The sequence below is a fragment of the Ustilaginoidea virens genome, chromosome 7 (genome assembly GCF_000687475.1).
Source record: "Ustilaginoidea virens chromosome 7, complete sequence".
NCBI lineage: Eukaryota > Fungi > Ascomycota > Sordariomycetes > Hypocreales > Clavicipitaceae > Ustilaginoidea > Ustilaginoidea virens.
In genome coordinates, this window is record NC_057322.1 from 1,166,805 (window position 1) to 1,185,660 (window position 18,856).

Here is an 18,856-nt window from a genome sequence, read left to right on the forward strand (position 1 = left end):
GAGAAGTCTTTGTATTCGCGTCGCTGTGCTCCGTGGCCCGTCGGACCATTCGCGAAAATTCCCGAGGGGACCGCCTATAGCCTCGAGAAAGGACATTGTACGAACAACATTGTACGACCGTTTCCTGTTCGAATCCCTTGCTCGCCCATCTCCACACCATGAAATCCGAACGCGAGGGCGAGACAGAAGACACGTCCCGATTGACGTATCCCTCTCCCGGACCGGAGGCGATGGATTCCGGCCCCTTTTATCACTCCAGCGCCCGAGATGGCGCTGCTGAACCCCCAGACCAACCCGATCAGCCCCATCAGCCCGATCAACACATGGCAGCCGACTTGCAAGGGCAGGAACATGACCAGACACACGTCACGGCGCAGGAGCCGGCGACACAGCAGCATCACTTGTCCCGACCGGCCAATCTGGAAGAGCTACAGTTGGCGGCGCAACTCGGCCAAGGCTTAGCTGGGGCTGCCGATGCCAATATGAACGTGGAAGATTCCGGCGAGCGCAACATGATGCCGCATCCACATCCCCATCCCCATCCCCATCCTGAATCGGATCAGCATCATGCACCTCCATACGTTCAGGAAGCGCCCGCGCCCGATCCCATGGCTCAGCATCAGATGCCCGTGCAGGCTGTCGGTCCCCCACTACCGCCACACTACTCCATTGGCGACGGTATCCCTCCGCGGAAGAGATCGAAGGTGTCACGTGCATGTGACGAGTGCAGGAGAAAGAAGATCAAGTGCGACGCTCAGTCAGATACTGGTGGGACGCCATGTTCGAGCTGCGCCCGGTCAAACACGACCTGTCTGTTCAGCAGAGTGCCTCAAAAGCGTGGTCCGAGCAAAGGGTAAGCAAAGAATCTGCAAGACTGGTGACGACCGCTTCTGGCTTTCGCATGGCTGACTCGGGAAAAAAAAATGGTAGATACATCAAGGAGCTAGCGGACCGCATTCACAGCATAGAGAACAAGTTGGAATCGGAGGGTAATCTCAGTCAAGACGATTTAGACAAATTATTTTCGACGGACCGTTCACGGCACAGCAATGGACTGGAAGATTCCACACGGAAACGACCTTTTTCAAGCATCTCTACTGGGGGGGACTTGACAACCCATAATGGGATCCGCCAAGCGCCCTGGGGCTCGGATCCGCGATCCGCCCCGACTGCACCGACTGCCGCCGACGCTTCTGCGCACGAGTACACGAGTAACAGCTCCTTGGCCCCGCAGCCCTCCCCGGTCAGACTCGATGACCTGCCCACAAAGCCGGCGTCCGAAGCTGCGGATGTTTCCGTGGCAGATGGTGATGTTGCGGACATTGACGACCAGGTTTACCAGGAGTACGTCTTCCCCCCCCCCCTCTTACCCATGTTATTCACAGCACACATCACATTGGGCGGTCACGTCAGTTTCCTGACCAAACTGTCTAGTTTCCTGTCGTCAGTTCAACCAGTCTACCCCATACTACCAACCGACAAGACCACGATGCAGTCGCTCTTATCCAGAGCACCTGCGGCCGTTCGAACTGCATTCAGCCTCGCCTTGCCGTGCGTGGGTCAATCATCCTCTGGGGATGCCAAGATTGCCAGCTCTGTGCTTCACGAGTGGGAGAGCAGCGGCATTGCACGGACTCGGGCAACAGACATTGTCCATGCCCAAACGCTGTTGATGCTGATAATCGATGCCGACTGGAGAGCTTCGTCGACGCTCCCGTTTCTGCTTGCTCGAGGCGTCGCCCTTGCCAACACGATGAAGCTGTGGAAGATGCCGACGGTCGATGTCGAATCTGAAAATGACTCGGAGGACCAGTTGTGCGTGCGTATTTGGTGGTCCTTGGTGCTGATGGATCGGTGGCATGCGGCTGGAACCGGCCAGCCGCCTCTCATCTCTGACAGAAGCGCCGTCATTCCTGCTGGGTTGGAAAATATCATTGGGGAGGTTTCATTTTATCTTCTTCGTGAGTGAAGACCCTACTGCTCTTTTTTTTTCCCCCTTTTTTTTATTAGCCTTTTGAGACGGTTCTACTACTCGGTTTGGACGTGGGCAAAGTAGGAGAAAGCAGTACTGAATTTCTTTTTTTGGTTTTTTTTTTCTTTCCACTATTGAACTGACCAAAGCAACAACTCCAGGCCTGTCGAAGCTGTTGAATCGAATCTCCTTTGTCATCTCGACTCTGCAAGCGGGAGCCTCTGCGGCCGACGCCTCCATGGCCGCCATCCTGACCGACTACATCGAGAACTACCGGGAAGACCTGCCGGCGCACATTGACGCGGCGGCATATCCCATGATCCATCTCGCCTACTGGCACTGCCGGCTCCTCGTCGCCCTGCTCACGCCAGGAATCACGCCCAAGGAGATGATGTGGCCGACCAAGGAGCTGGCCCACCTGTTGACGGTGAGCGCCGAAGTCAAGAGCCCGCTGATCAACCACTTTGTCTCGCTCGCGACGCTGGCCCTGGGGGAACTGGGCAGGAGCGAGGCGACGCGCGACGAGGTGGCGGACACGATAAGGGGCATTTCCGAACGGCCCGGGGGGGACCACTGGGACGGTGTCCGAGACAAGCTGTGCGAGCAGCTGAGGCCGGCGGCCTCGCTGTCTGGCGTGGAAGCCACGGCCAGTCAGGGGCTGCAGCACCTGGCGGATTTGGCGACGGCGCACGACGGAGGGGCCGCAGGGGACGAGGCGCAGTTTGGCTGCACCATTTCCATATCCGCGGGGTATCTGGAGGCTGCAGCACATGGCTGATGCAGATGGCTTGGCTTGGGGGTTTTTAATTTATTTATTGTTCCAAGAGAAAGAGAGGAGGGGTGGGCGAAGGCTCGGGGGTTTCAGAGTGAGACGAGGCAGAAGGCTTGGACGGGGACATGGTTTCGGGGGGGGAAAAGCGACGACTTGGGCACCAAGAAGAACGTGGGGAGTCTCTGTTCCAAATAGCATCTTGTAGGATATCCTGGGATGAGCGTGGAGCCAAACACCTGTTTCGACTGGGGAATCGATCCAACAAGGGGCCGGGGCATCGGCATCGGCATCGATCGGCATTGGCATCGCGTGCAAGTTTGGTGTGCTGGTCGGCCCCGCCCGCGACCAGCGCAGCCCGAAAGCCGAGCCGGCCCCGCCTCGCCGCCGCCTCTCTTTTCGAAAAAAGCCTGACCAAAAGAAAAACCCGTCGCCGAAACGAACCAGCGGCCAAAGACATAATTGTAGCAGGCAACGGCAGGCAACGGCAGGCAGGGGGGGCGTTGTTGCCTGCGGAGGTTGTCTGGTGGCTTGTGACTGGGCTGCGCATTTGATCAGTCACTGCGTGTGGGGAGGGGCGGGGGCGGCGGATACGCAGCCGTCTTTGAAGTCATGACGGGCCGGACCACCTGCCCTCCCCAACCCCGCCGCGGGGCGCAACAGCGCTTGGCACCGAACACTGAACCCCTTCGCCCACCGGAGCTGATCAAGCTGACCTCTGCTCTGCCCTGCTCTGCCCTGCTCTGCCCATTGCCGTCGCAAGCCTACAAGCCCAAACGACCCGGGTACGTACCTTGGCCCCAGCCGTCCCTGTCGGCCCGGCTGCAACATGAACCCTTCCTCCCCCCATCTGCCGCCCATAGCATTAGCCTGTATTGTTTCGCCCTCAAAGTCTCTAAGCCTCCCACCGGCAAAGACGTCATCACGCTTGATGCAACAATTTCAAGGTGGCACGCCAACGCGGTGACGAGAAACGGTTGGCAGATGGCAGAACCCGCACACAAAACAAGAACCGGCCGTTTTTCTATTTTGCCAAGTCTATATGCAGATCCCTTGTCCCCCCCGTCAAGATGCAGAAATCATGGTATAAAAATGTGGAAAGCGGGCCCCGGCCTCGCCCGTTTTAAAAGAGACAAGAGAAGAAAAAAGGAAGGGAAAGAAAAACGAAAAAAATAAAAAAAAACCACACAAGTCCATCTGCAAGCCTTTCAATGCCGCCGTGTTGACATTATCGCGTTTTCACATGTCCCCTCACCCGGCAGAGCAACGACGGCGAGGGAAAAGAAAAGGAAAATGAAATGAAATGAAATGAAATGAAAAATGAAAATAAAATAAAATGATAATAAAATGATAATAAAATGATAACGAAAATGAATTGAAGATCAAAAAAAAAAAAGGGGGGAAACGATAAGCAAAGCAGTCAACCGCCGAAATCATTTGTAATACGTCTATGTATATGCTCTTACCCCATCCATCCGTCTTCATGCCCCCGCAGTAGACGCCTCGTCAGCATCACCAGTCAAGTTCGACACGGGTACCGTCCTGAATCTACTCCAGCTACTGGTGAAAACTGGGAAACAAAGGGGAAAAAGTAACGCCCTACTCCCAACATCTCGTCCAGGCACCGCCTCGGGAGGGTAAAGCCACGTTGCCACGCCCGTAGCACATTCAGCAAGGGGTACAAGGCGACCTCAGAATAAGAAAGAAACAAGCATGATTTGGTTTGTCCTTCCAGAGAAAACGAAAATGAAATAGCTGAATAACCGAGTAAGATGAATAAAAAAAAATAGGCAAAAGTAGGCAAAAACGCCCCAACTCGAGGCTCTCAGCTCAAGGTCAAGCAAGATGCGGGTACCGGTCAAGCACAAGCCTGGCACATGTTTCGTTCTCCCTTCCTATTGCCGCAAACGTGAACCCCCGTGACGACGAGCCCTCGACATGCGACTTGACACATCCGATGCACTGCGCACCTGGCCAATCTCGAAAACCAAAAGGGTGTCAAAACACGCGTCGCGCTGCGCCTGTGCCCAACTACTATTGCCGTCGCCTCTTTCTGCACACTTCGGCAGCAAAGAAGACTCGGGCGGGTTTGCTCAGAGTTCCCAAAACGGGCCCACAGACGTCGCAGTCATTTGGTCGGGGCTTTCGGCCATTGTTGCGATGCCTTCGTTGTAGTTTGGCATCCAAAACGCGGCATCTTCTTCCACCATGGAGATGGTGCCCACGGCCACGTTGTTATCCGAGCTCTTGCTGTAAAAGCTGTCGTAGTCGATACTTGTCAGATCCGTGGCGCTGCCAACGACGTTTGCCGGACGAAGGAAGCTGCCCGTGCCAAGCCCGCTGTCGACGTCGCCATCTCCGTTGCCCATGAATTCCTCCACTTCCGACACCTCTCCAGATGTTGACGTTGTGTTGGCGAGGCGAGGCAGCTGTTCAGATCCGCTCCCAAAGTCGAACACACCGTTGAAGCTATGCGCGCCGGCCTGGCTGTAGCTGGACGGAGCAAAGTTCTCCCGCTTAGCTTCAGCCAGGTCATAGTGGCTCCAGTCCACAGAAGCTGCGCTGAGGCCGGCGCTAAAGATCGGCCCGTCAACTTCCGAAGGCACGCCAGATCCAAACATCTCAAACGTGTCATTGCTGACATAGGACGGATACTCGAGTGCTGTAAGATCCAACGGGGGCAGCCTGCCCGGCAGGTGGGCCAAGCTGCCTCCCGACAACAATGGCGAAGCTGTTTCCGACCTGACGCGACGCCGGTCGCAGCCAATGGCCACTCTGGAACGGTTGCTGAAAGAATCTGGAGCCCGGGAATCCTGATACAACATGCCTTCGGAGCTGGCTCCGAGGCTGCTGGTGCTGTTTGTCGAGTTGACGCGATTGAGCTGATACGGGCCGCACTTGTGAGCCGCTCTGTTATGCTTCGTGGCAGGCTTGTGATTGCCGTTCTGGTCAAAGGCCATGAGGCCATCCGAGTGAACCGTGTTCGCTCGGCGACGTCTAGACGGCGCTTTTGGTCGAGTTGCGGCGGCCGCATGAGGGCCACGATCCGATTCAGCTTCCGGAACCGTGTCCAGAGACGGCTCTTTTTTGTGAGCGCAGGTGCAGCGTGCCCCATGGTTGCAACAACATGTCTCTGATTGGACATCAGTTAGATCTGAGCCAAACAAAAGGGAAAAGACCGGGGGGAGAAGAAGAAGAAGAAGAAAGAAAGGGCTGAAAACCCCCGGCAGCCCCATGTCCATCATCTGTTCGAAAAAGCTCACCCTTATGTCCATCAACCGGTTGTTGTAAGTGAGCACACTTGCTCGTTTTCTCGCCGCAGTCACACTTGATGTGAGCTGAGCGAGACTTGCGCATGGTGCGACAGTGGTGACATTGCGACACTGGGCGACCCTTCTTGTTGATGTGTTGGAGTGGGCGATCTAGATGCGATAAGACACAGAACTTGTTAGGACAAGGTTTGTTTTTTTTTCGTTTTGTTTTTTGTGTGTGTGTTGTTGTGTGTGTGTGTGTGGGCGTGTTGTCCGTGTGGTCTTTCGGAGCGCCTCCTCCACCTTTGCTTTTTCTCGGCAACGAGGGGAAAACATGTATGCTTTGATGCAGCTTGATCAAGTACAGCAACATATTCAATGACATGAGGCAAAAACGGCCTGATTGCCACAACTGAGCTGACGGGCAACGTCACTTGTCTTCCTCGAGGCAAAGAAAAAAGCAAAAGGAAGGGGCGCACTTTGGCAAAATCACGGTGAAAGGTAGGTGGTGGCAAGACGTGGCAACTCACCAGCATGTTGACAATTGCTTACACGATGGCCGCGAACGCAAGCCTCGCAAGCGTACTTCTCGCCGTCTATCAACATCTTGCTTCCTCTACCCCGTGGTGGAGGGGCGTATAAGATATGGCAGAGTAATGAGGATTGTGCAAGTAGAAGGACGGGGACCAGTGAGCAGAGAAATTTGTTGCAAAGGACGAAAATGGGTGCTCTGGTTGTGCCTGGTGGGTGAAGTAGCAGCGATGTAAACGGTGGCACTGACGAGTCCTCAGCCGGGCCGGTTGTCGAATTTGGGGCCCTGGATCGGATCCAACCTGGTCGAGCCCGTGGTGCTGGAGACTGGTGATGCCGGCTGTTTAGTGCTGCAACTTCCCTACCTGGCGCAGGTGGTAGCTCGAGATGCGTTTTGGGCGCGACAAGGCTGCACAGGCGTTGTGCGATTTTGCGTGCAAATGCGTCTCAGAAAGGCCGTGGGCGGGTCATGAGCTGCAAGAGACGAGTCGAACACACAACTTAGCCACAGCCTAGCGTAGCGACAAGTGCCCCGGGCCAGGTTCAGAGGCACTTCGTGCTCCGTACTCGGTTGAGGGATCCAGTCACCAACCAAACCAGACCACCCTGGAGGGCTGCGCTTGGGGTAATTGGAGGTGGCCGGCGCCAAGAGCAAGACCGAGGCTAAAATCTCCCAGGTTCCTGGAGGGCGTCACCGGCTAGGGGGGGGGGCAGACCCACGATGAGGTGTGCGGAGAACTGACGGCTGGGCTATATTCAAAAAGGAATAATATTGGAATATTGGAAAAAGGAAAAAAGAAAGACGAAGGAGAGATGGTGACGATGATGGTGATGATGGTGACAATGAATCCCAGTATCTGTAGATGGTTTCGCGGCTATTAGGACGAAAGGATTGCGATGGCCAGGGAAAGGACGGCAGCTTCAAAGACCAAGTCGGTCAGGTCAGCTGGACGATTGAACAATCTCGGAGCATGGAACACGGGGACGCGTTGCATACCTACCTGGTTTGCTGGCGATGAGGATGGTAATAAAACTTTTTGGCAAGACGTCGGCCGGGGAAATCTGAACAGACCAACCAATACCCAGTTTTCACTGACCCCGAGCCCCAGACAGACCAGTTGACCCGATCCTATAAAAGAGTTGCGCAGGCTCCAGATGCATGGTGGGTGTCGGTACAATAGCGCTGGCCAATGTGCCGAGTAACGTGGTGGTCAAGACTCGAGAGTCAAGACTCGAGAGAGCCTGGCCTTGCCTGTTGCTTGTTAATTGGGAAAAAAAAAAAAAAAAAAAAAAAAAAAAAGGGTGGTGTGGTATTCGAGTCGGGCGGGGGTGCGTGGGGGCCTTGGGTTGGCGGGTGGGGAGGGGGAGGGGGAGGGGGAGGGGGGTCCAGCGGGCTAGCGGGCTAGGCTAGCCTGCTTTTTACCCAGGCCCCAGGGGAAGGTCGACCCCGGTTTTTGCTGGGCTTGTACGGAGCACGGTAGCAGAAACTTTGAACGACGGCAGGGCAGGGCAGGGCAGGGCTCGGTGGGTTGATGACGGTCCGGTGCTTCTAGAAAGGTACCGAAGCCAAAGGTACCAGACAGCCAAGTACCTGCCTAGTGGGAAGGCACACACCTACCCAAGGTAGGCACCTGCCTAAACTTTCTGTTACTATGTAAGAGGCAGACGACACGACAGGCGGACATGGACATGGACATGGGACATGGTATGGTGCTCATACTCAACCTCTCTCCCAAGCAGCACCCGCACCACCACCACTCCTCCTTCATTCCTGTGGAGACAAGCACCCTCGTGTAAACCAAAAAACACATACGTTGGATTTTTCTTTTCTCTTTTCCGACGGAGCGAATTCCACCAGATACGCATAGTGGTTGCTGCCAGACGCAACGGAAGTGCTTTGCATTCGTTCGGTACCCACCCAAGTACCAAAGCGGCCAGGCCAGTACGGCAATAGGCTACTGGTACTGGGCCTTGCACCCTTTCGGACCAGATATGGAACGGAGTCTTTCGGACTACCAGGACTGCAGGAGCAAGGGAGGCAAGGCAGAGCTTGGCACCATGAGAATCAACAGTAGCCGGGAACAGAGGCCAAGGAGAATCAAAACACCGATGCACCTGCCAGCTCCGATCCCAGCCCCGCCACAGCCGATGGCAGGAATAGGTATCTATCTGCATCTCCCTGGTGCTTCTGGTCGCGCAACGAGCTTGAAAATCAACCCCAGCCTGTACCTACCACCACTACCACCACCTTGGGTACCTAGGGAGGGGTATGCTTTCCGTCGGCATAAGCACGATGAGGAAAACGGCCATTTTGCGTCTCCGGTTGAAGCTCACGTCGCTTCTTTCCGTGGTCGGCAGTAGGCACAGAGTCATCACAAGCAGACGGAGCTGCAGCATGCTTTGCCCATGTGCGTATGTGGTGGCATGTACAACAAATGGTCCGGCTATTCGTGGCTAATTGCTATGAACTACTTGGCTGTGGAAAGAGGGTGGTCGGATGGTCGGGATTCGGGAACGGACGCACCCAGCCCCCCCTGTCGCTTTGTCGTCAACGTGCAGCCGTAGATGCCAAAGCTATTGGTATCCCCCGGCCAAGGGAGGGGCTGAAGTCAGAACCGCACCTTTTCAATTGGGTCAACTGTTCATGTCGTGCTGTCTGTCGTCACCCAGCAGCCAGTCAGAACAGACCAGATCAGTTGATGTGCTGTATGCTGCTTAATAGGAAGGCGCCAACCGGAACGATGCTGCTGTACATCTGGTTGCAGCTGATGGCTGACGGAGAGCGGGTGAACAGGCAATGAATGGCCCGCGTTGGGAACGCGCCAGGAGTGGAAATACTTGCTGACGACCAACGACCGACGACCGACGACCGACGACCAACGACCAACGACCAACGACTGAACTGACGACTGACGACCACCTCCGTTGTTGTTCTTGTTTCACGTGCCGTCGGCGAAAGTCTGTCGCAACGAGAGCGCTGCAACTGCTGCAGTCCCGAGCAGTCCCGAGCAAGTTGCCGGAACAAGGTCGACCGTGGCAAAATGTTGCTACGACCCATGCCACAGCAGCAGCCTAACGCAGAATCGAATTTCACCTCACCGTCCCAAATGGGACCTCAAAGTTGACTCATCCGCCTCTGAGCACTGTACATTACGCATTACGCATTACACATTACACATTACACTTCTGGCCCTTTGAACACGAAGCTGGAGGGGCGCAATAACAACAACAACAACAACAACACCACTTGGGCACATGGTTGTTCTGGACGCTTTTGCCACAGTTTAAGCTTCTTTCTGACGTTTTGGGGGGGGCGGGGGGGTGTTGGTTGTTCAAGCAAAAGTTAACCGCCTCTTGTCTCAGCTTGCCCCCTTATAGAAGCCTCGCGCACACGCTCCGTCACCCCAAGTATACTTACTGCCCACAAAAGACGATATTGGGGCAGGGCAGGCCGGACTCTGTACGGACGGAGTGCAGACGAGGCGTGCAGGTGCTTCCCATGTTGGAAATTTGGCAGTTGGCGCCCGTGCCGCCGCGGCCACCATCCTTTGCGGCGCTGAACTGCTTGAGGCTGGATCGTCGCTTCCTACCAGGTATGTAGTTTTGACCAGCAGCTCATTCCTAACCTCTATACCTCTATCTACTACGAAGTACTCCGTACGGAAGTACCTAATTGGTGGGTACCGCCCTCACTTCAGCCCGGCTAAACGGAGCGGGGTGTGGGTTTCATTGGTCTAGTTCATCAAATCCCCCCACTTGCCGGCTCTTAGCGCTCCATGTGGGCTTTCGGTCGCCGTTTCAGCCTTTTCCTCTGTCCTTTTAGTTTTTTTTTTAGTTTTTCTTTGGTTTTATTTTTTTGCGTTTTAGGTTCAACTGTTCCCACAAGCCGCGGAAGCGTCTGCGTACAAAGCCAAGTCGCATAAAAAAATAAACTCCTCGCATGCGTGCGCCTCTACTACCGCTCCTGCAACTTATTGGTGGCCTGCCTCTTACGGAGTAACTGCAATTGCTCGAGGCATGGTTCTGAGAACTTGGAACGGCATGAAGATCAACCCCCCCTCCTCCCTCTTCCCTACTAGGCGAGAAGGGGTAAGGGCAGGCTAATTTCCAAGTGACCAGTGACCTGACCAGACTCGAGAGCCCCGAAGTTTGACCTTGGCTCCCGGCGTCGTGGTCTTGGCGTGCGTCGAACCTTATTAGGGTATGGTCTGTCGCCATCAAAAAAGACCAGACAGCTTGCGCCTCCCGTGATTGTCGTCGCGAACGGGGTCGGAATACTGAACTTGTGCGAGCCCGCCCATGTAGAAGGTCTTGTTCGGTGAACAGAAAGGCTCCGCCGTGCGGGTAACGAAGGGAATGGAGTCAGGGACTTTGCCGCGAGCTCCTCCTCCCACCCTGTTCACTTTCCTTTCCACGAGCGCGGGATGGGGGGGGGGGGGGGGAGAAGAGCCAGCAAGTCGGTCGGCGACAAGTCAACGACGACGGCCCGAAGCCAGCGCAGGGCGGGCCCCCTCGCGAACTTGTTCGTTCCATTCATCAGATTCACTGCCATTCGGGTATGCGGAATTCAGGTTTCTAGAATGCTACGCAAGCCAGCCGCCTGCGGTTCGATATCGGAGTTGGGAGCTTCCCAAACAACTCAAGCAATAGGCCGGTGCACTATGCTACCACATCACATCACGGCAGCCTGAAGTTTGAACTCTGAAAGGCTGTACAGTGCATGCAGCACTGTATGATGACCAAGCTCCAGTCGACTTGGGGACCCCCCCATACACCGCCGCCCCACCCAGCCGAACCAATCAGTCAGCGAGATTTGATCCTTTGCCCCCCTGTTGCTCCTCCCGGGTGGATATTCCTCATCTTGCATTTATACATCTTTTTTTTTTAAATTTCTTTTTTTGGAATCGCTGGTGGGCTCAAAGGCGCTTGGACACGGGGTAAGAGACTGGAGTCACTGGACATGCAATCCATGCCCATCGGCAAGTATCGAACAAGTAATGTAGCATGCGTATGCACTATGCATTACTCCGTACTCCGTACAGGAAGCTTGAACAGGTGAAACATGCACACTACCTGGGGCATCCATAGCTTGAACCGCGCAGGACGTGAGATGCATTCATCCCACTCTTCATTCATGCATGATGCAACAGAAGCCCAGGATCATTCTCAACATTCTCAAAGAGGGGCCCGGAAGAAAGGCCCGGAAACGGCTGGAGCAACAACACGACATGGATGTTTCTAGATGTCGAGAGCAAAACCACCCATCGTCGCCATGTTGCTGGCAGAGCCTTGGTCAACGCAGCCGTCAACGTCTGGAATCATCAACATCGTCGTCATCATCGTCATCATCATCGTCGCCGGGGACTTGGAAATGCACCCAATTATCTTTGCAGGCGGCCCCATGCCCCAATCTGGCACGATCTCCAACAGCCATCCCGCTTTCGACATGGACAACGACAGTGCATAACATCCGGGTCGCAGCCGGTAGTTGCAGCGCTACCCTCGTAGGCACAGGGGAAGGGGGGGGGGTTGAGTCGCCGGCTCCTCGTATGATGAGATGGACCCAGAATCCGAACTTGCTACCGGTATGGGGGGGGGGGGGGGGGGGGGGCTGATACTGCACCATCTACTCCGTACCCAGGCATCGACTTTGGCCTGATCATCGGCGGCTTGCTGGCTGCCATGGTGGTTATGCCCATGGGGGAGGGAGGGGAGGGCCTGGTTATTCACACCGGACGTTGCTGGCGAGCTGGGAAGGCTTTGGAGCCAGCAGCAACGACAACTTGCACGCTGCGATAGACTTTGCAGTATGGTGCTCACAGCTCCATAACTCCGCACAGAAGTCTTGGCTCATTGTAACTCGGTAGTGGGACACTGGGACCATGATGATGATGATGCCTGTAGCAGACCGAACAAGTCGGACCGGCAAGGGGGGCGGATGGGCGCGATCAGGATGGGGAACATCCTTTATCCTGGAGTTGACCACATCTTGTGGCACCACAACCCAGTTCTGTTCAACTGTTTTGGTCAAAGCAGCAGGGGCGGTGGATCTCGCGCCCGCACTTTGTTGGAGCCTTGGGAGGCATCCATCGCAGTCGAATCTGGCTTCTGGCGGCGCGTCGATAACAACAAACGGCAGGTCGACACGCACGCTGGTGCCTTGCTTCGAGCCCGGTGCCGTCAGGCAGGTCCGCCAAGCCCAGACGAACCCTGAACCCAGCCGGGCCTTGTCCTTGTCCTGCCCCGTCTCGCGCATCCAGATTTAACACGGGGTGGGAAATCCGACGGTCCTTGAAATTAGCCGTGACATCTGTGCTCTGCGCAGCAGGCGGCGAAGCGACTGGAGCGCAGCAATTGATGACTTGCATTGCTCTGCAAAATGGTGCTCCGTGCCCGCTGCAGCCCGCTGGCGCCCGGCCCTCTCTCTCTCTTACGCCTGCCTGGCCCTTTTACGCCGGGCTTGCTTGCTTGCTTGCTCGCTTGCCTTTTGCCCGAGTGAAACAGGTCGCCAAAGTGACAAGCTCGGCGGGCCGTGTAGTTTCTCAGAATGTTGCATCCTCACAAGGCTCGGTGGGGAATTCATGTTGCGCAGTTGGTTAGTTTTAGTTGCCTCCAGCCAGCTGAACACCTGCAAACGTTCGAGATGCCCCACGATGCCCCACGATGCCCCGAGATGCCCCGAGATGCCCCGTGCTGCGCTGCGCTGCGCTGCGCTGCATGCACTTTCACCCAACCATGCGGGCTCGATTTCTCAGCTTTCCCAGACATTTGTGCTGTGCTGCCCTGCCGCAACCATGCCGTTTCAGAAAACTATTTCCCCGACGGGCCAGCCTCACGGGCCTCGCTTGCGAAGCAGCTAACGTACCTCTGTCTAACCCGTAGTCCTGGCCCTGCATCCGTCTCATGGCTCCTGGCTTCCGGCTCCTGGCTTCATTGCAAAAATCAAAATTGCGCCCGCCCTGTGTCAGGTAATCAGGACGTGCGTGCCCCACATGCACCACCTCGGTGGCTTGATCCGGACCAGGCGAAGCAGCGGGCATGTCACGGTCCAAATGAACCGGGGGGGGGGGGGGATGGGGGCACAGGGACGTCTGCTTTTACGTGTGTCGATTCCCTTGAATTCGAGGGTACAGGTCAACCGACCTGTGTTCCCCCCTTATCATCCGACCCCCCCATAATAACTTAACTGACCTGACTATTGCTGTGGGCTATACTCTTAATATAATTGGTTTATTAGGGAATAGTGGGTCAGGTCACTTTATATAGAAAGCTATATGGAGAAGTACTTTCTCTGATATTTTACTAGGTTCTTAGGTAGGGGTACCTAGTAAAAGAAATTAAAGAAGTCGCTTTCTTTAGAAAAATATAGGGAGAAGTACTTTCTCTGCTGTTTTATTAGGTTCTTACGTAAGGGTACCTAGTAAGAATATTAAAAGAAGTCACTTTCTATAGAAATATATATATAAAGGTACCTCTTTTTCTATCCCTAGTACCTAGATACTAGGTACCTAGGTACTTCGTAGAAATATAAGAAGTCACTTTATATAGAAAAATATATATAAAGGTACTTTTTCTACGTATAGTACCTAAGGACCTAGGTACCTACCTAATAAAAGAAAGGAAGTCACTTTCGATATAAAAGTCTATATAAAGGTACTTTATCTACTTTTAATATTAGGTTCTTAGGTAGGGATACCTAGTAAAAATATAAGGGAAGTCACTCACTATAGAAAAATATATATAAAGATACTTATAGTCTAGTGGCTACTATAGATTAAGGGATCTACTACTATTTATTAGCGTATCTCTATATTAGGAAAGAGCATTGGTCAGGTCTGTTAAGTTATTATGGGGGGGTCGAATGACTAGGGGGGGGCATAGGTCGGTTGATATGTAGTCTCCTTGAATTCTCCATCTGCAGCTGTCAAGTTTCCCCGGGATGACGCCGCGAGCTGCTGCTTGCTGGCCTTGGGCAAGCAGCGAGGGAATGGGTGTGCGTGCGCTGCCTGCTGCATGTGGTCATCAAGTCAAGCTTGCTGGATTGGGCGGCGCCATGACGCTGCACAGCACGGATGCCGTGTGGAACTGCACTGTGTGTGCAATGCGCGGAGACTCCCGTGATTGCCGCAAGCTGCACAGTGCGCAGCCAGTATGGATGGATGCAGGTGGGGGGGCAGCACACGGCACCTAATGACAGGCAGCGGGCAAAAAGGGAAAAAAAGGGGCATCCGATGGCCCCACTCAATGGACAGTACATTTATTTCCTTAGCTAAGGTAGTCCGTACATGCAGTAAATTAGTACTGTATTATTATTAAGTTTTGCAACCCCAACCGAGAAAAAAATTTTCCTCCTTTTCCAAATTCCATTGACGGCTTCATCACTTCCCTCACAGCCAGTACCCCCAACTTTGCCATCTTGAGGATTGACGCACGCAGCGGCGCAGGTACCGCTCCGCGGATGAACGGGACGACTTTGTTGCTGTTGTCTGCAAGCCGTCTTTTCTTCCTGTCCCATCCGGAGTCGCCAGCGTTCGATGCCACGTCGTTGCCGGAACGCACACCACCCAGCTTTGACGGAGAGCGCCAGTGCCTTAGCCTTATCCAACGCGGCATTCGCGCCCGCCACGCCTCGAGCTGGATCGCCGCGTTCGAGTGACTGCGTCGCTGCTCACGTCGCGCGTCTGTGGACTGTCGCTCTCCCCAAGGCAACCGTCGCGCGCTGGCGAAAGGCATCCCTGGCTGACGCTGTCACGCCTTGTGCTCCTGGGCTGCTTCGGCGGGTTGAACTGGCCTGGCCAAGTGGTCTTTGGCAAGGCAAGCCAAGGCCCAAATCTGGCGTCTCCTCGCCGCGGCTACAATGGCCTGGCTGGTGTGTTGCAAACCGGGGCCGGTGGCCCCCCTCGCCCCCCCCCCCCCCCCATTAGAGCAGTACGTTTTGCCAGATTCTACAGTGCTTTCGCATTGTATATCGACTTTCTAGGCCAAGCCCTCCATTGGCAAGAATGTTTTCGCACTGGCATAGAATGATTCTCACCCGTTGCTGGGCACCCGGCTTTGAGACGTCGTCTTGATCGTCTTGGAGAAGCCGGGAATCAGCTGTAGTGACATTGCTGCATGCGCTCGCTGCTCCTGTACGCTTGGTAGCCCATGTTGGTGCCTCGTGTGTCTTTTACTCTTGTGTGCTTGAATTTCACGTTGCTCAGCCCATTTGTAGCCCCAAGCTTGCCAATCGACCATTTAGGGCGGGAAACGGAAAACGGCAGCGCGGCATCCTAGTCCCGCGTAACCCCGTTGAGGGTGTATCTGGATATCGCGTGTTCCGCCGTCTGACGTAGACGTGTAGATGATTGCCGCAGAAACTGAACAGTCTTTGTGTTTCTTAGTTGAGCAACCGGGGAAAACAAGAGGCTGCAATTACCATGCTTGACATGCCAACCACTGCCCGACAAGACGGGCAGGCTTGTCACGTTCACGCCGGGCGAGGCCACTCCCGATTTACATACAGACCTTGAACCTGCCCCCATCGACAAAACACCACGGGACCGTCAATCCCAGCTGCTCGGGGGCAGTGTCAAGGCCTGGCAGCTTTTGCCGCCCCCTTCCGCTGGCTCCGCGCCATGGCTCCCATCGACGCGGCCATGCTGTTATTCTGCGGCGAGCATGGCGTTTTGCGTCGACGGCTTCTGCCCGCGGAGCATGATGATGCTTCTTTACCTCCCGTGAAGCAACCAGACCGCATCCGTCGTGGGCGCGGCGTCGATTACAGGGAAGCTTCCCCCGCCGTGTGTTTGTTTTCCTCGGACGCAGCTAGAGCCGCGGGCCGTTTGATAACAGCTCACGCCTGGCGACCACGGCAAGCGAAAACGAAAACGGATCGGGACGTCTGGCTCAGCTCGCGTCCTGTATGCCTCGTAGACTTATTATGTATAGTATATATACCCCGCAGGCTCTGGAACCTATCCAGGGGTTGTAGTAGGCTTGTAGCGATGGGGGACCGGCTTTGGCACACCGGCCGCCGGGTAGGACATTGCAGGTGACTGACTGACTGACTGAATGGTGGTGAATGAGAAAGAGACATGGGACAAGACCCAGAGAGAGAAACAGTGTACTAGATTAACATTTGGCAAAGAAACAGTCATGGTGCTTTGATTGACATCTTGCTCAAGAGTGGAGGAAGAAACAAAAAAGGCCAAAAAGTGAAACTCATTTCCGGGAGGAAAATGAAACGACGCCGACAGGATTCGAACCTGTGCCTCCGAAGAGATCAGATAGCTTATATGCTTGATTCGAGTCTGACGCGTTAACCACTCCGCCACGACGTCTTGTGACAGAAGCGAGTGTATACCAATCTATCTATCATCCGGGGACGACGGCGACTCTTTGTCACAATTCCTTGGTTGAAAGAGGTCGCCGCTCAATTTTGCGGCAGGTAGCTTTCACGGAATGTTCAGCTTGCGACGGGGACGCGGTGCCCCTTGGTCATGTGGGTCCTTGGACGAGGGCGGCAGCTTGGGAGATGTGTGCGCGGCGGCGAAACATACGCGAGTGCCTGGAGAGACGCACGTGTGGAGGCGGCTCACGAAGCTGGGCAGACGAATAGCTGCTAGGCTTGGGCTTCGATGGGTGCCAGCATCAGAGGACGGAGGTACACGTCGCACGATAGGTCTTGGTAATAATAATTTAGAGCTATTTTGTATGTAGTGGTCGAGTTGGCACAAGACTTGCTGTGGTGGGCAGGACAGGATGCACTGATGCGATATAGGGTATCCGGCACAGCCTCGGCGGGAGCTACAGATGGAGTCTCCTCGCAGACAAAGCAGACAAAGCAGACAAAGCAGACAAACGCCAAAGCACTCAAACACGCCGTATTCACTTCTACGAGGGGGCTCCTGTCTCGGCGAAGCGTTAGCTTCCTTGCAAGGTCGACGCCCTCTTCTTCGTTGTGGTTCCCGGTCGGTGTTGAGTTTACGGACATGAGATGGCTTGTTTGGCGCGCCAGTCCATGCGGTATAACCAACCAGGTGACCCGATGGGAGTGACGGGCATCAGAGTGAGGCCTTGTCGAGCGGATGGCCCAAGAGGATTCGCGTTGAAGTAGCACCATCTCGGCGGTGCCGCTAGCAACGCGGCTGCCAAGCGGTCATTCACACCGGCTCACGCGTTCCATGCTGATGAGAGGTCGCGGATGGCGACTTGCCAGCAGATGAAGCCCGCGAGACAGAGGGAGCCTCGTGCATGGTTCTGGGAAGAATTCTGTCCAAGACGAGAAAAATAAAATAAAATCCCGAGTATGGAGTACTACGCCGTACCTGACAAGTGCAACAAACAGCCTTTGAGCTTGGCGAGTGCGAGACCCGAGCGAGACCCGGGCGAATCCCAGCTCGATGAGCCAGCAAACAACCTTTTATACTCTCGAGTAGTCGGTAGCATTGACTTACTCTGAACGTGGTAGTGGCTCAAACGCCAAGCTTCCTTCACTCCGTCATCTGACACTGTCGCGTAGCTGCGATTGCACGCACAAGGCTACCAAGGCCAAGTCGGATATGGATGGCACGGGGCAGACACGGCTGTCGCCGGTTCCGATAATCTGATGGAATGAGACAATGCCACAGAGCAGAGCCACAGACACGAGGTGACAGGTCGACACCAGGAGAGACGGTTGAGCAGCCTTGTGGCGCGCCGGACCTGAGGGCCGGAAGGGCTGAAAGCCTGAAACCGTCAACGTGAATCCCATGAATCCCAGAACCAGGGAACCACCCCTGGACGTGTCGGTGTCGGGGTCCACACCTGGAGCAATTGCCCCGGGGCCATCAGGGGGGCCGGCAAAATTAAGCCGGTGCTCAGGGGGGGGGAGGCAGCGGGGGGAATCGAAATTTGGCGGTTTCTTATTTTTCAAACTCGGTAAAAAGATGTCCACGCCGAGACAACTGAGAGAACGTGCGTCGTTGGGGACCAAGCTGTTGACGGGGAACGACTGGAGGGATGTGTAATGTTATTTCCTCGGATAGCGGCACGCTGGTAGCGCCTTCTGTGGCAGGCTCCTGAGTGTATGTCCCGACCTCGGAACACGTAATTGAGCCCGGCAAAGTGCATGTATAGACCAAGTACGGAGTACCTCATCACCATATTACGATGGGGCCGCGAAGACCACCGTGACGTAATACGACTTGGCTTGTAACCTACCTCGAGGTGGGCGGATTCGCCCATCCATCTTGCAACGCGACAGAAACACTGACGAGCCATCGAAAAGCCGGGCAGGTGCCCAGCCTGTTGACTCTGACTCTGTTGAGGTGAATCAAAGTTATCGAACCATGACGGCTCACGTGCTGTAGC

At 55.0% G+C, this 18,856-nt stretch overlaps 4 protein-coding genes across 4 annotated transcripts; 2 read left to right on the top strand and 2 right to left on the bottom strand.

The window, feature by feature from the left end:
- Nucleotides 1-158: 158 nt before the first annotated feature.
- Nucleotides 159-2,750, top strand: UV8b_07965 (uncharacterized protein; the record flags this gene model as incomplete). Its single annotated transcript, XM_043145462.1, has 4 exons — nt 159-853; nt 931-1,344; nt 1,435-1,961; nt 2,134-2,750. The coding sequence occupies 4 exons, from the start codon at nt 159-161 to the stop codon at nt 2,748-2,750; spliced, it is 2,253 nt and encodes a 750-aa protein (XP_043001397.1).
- Nucleotides 2,751-4,834: 2,084 nt separating this feature from the next.
- On the bottom strand, nt 4,835-6,598 carry UV8b_07966 (uncharacterized protein; the record flags this gene model as incomplete). The annotated part of the gene is made up of 3 exons (XM_043145463.1): nt 4,835-5,874; nt 6,005-6,163; nt 6,523-6,598. The coding sequence occupies 3 exons, from the start codon at nt 6,596-6,598 to the stop codon at nt 4,835-4,837; spliced, it is 1,275 nt and encodes a 424-aa protein (XP_043001398.1).
- Nucleotides 6,599-11,664: 5,066 nt separating this feature from the next.
- UV8b_07967 (uncharacterized protein) lies at nt 11,665-11,990 on the top strand (the record flags this gene model as incomplete). Its single annotated transcript, XM_043145464.1, has 2 exons — nt 11,665-11,757; nt 11,826-11,990. The coding sequence occupies 2 exons, from the start codon at nt 11,665-11,667 to the stop codon at nt 11,988-11,990; spliced, it is 258 nt and encodes an 85-aa protein (XP_043001399.1).
- A 5,136-nt stretch (nt 11,991-17,126) lies between these two features.
- UV8b_07968 (uncharacterized protein) lies at nt 17,127-17,627 on the bottom strand (the record flags this gene model as incomplete). The annotated part of the gene is made up of 1 exon (XM_043145465.1): nt 17,127-17,627. The coding sequence occupies one exon, from the start codon at nt 17,625-17,627 to the stop codon at nt 17,127-17,129; it is 501 nt and encodes a 166-aa protein (XP_043001400.1).
- Between the last annotated feature and the right edge of the window lie 1,229 nt (nt 17,628-18,856).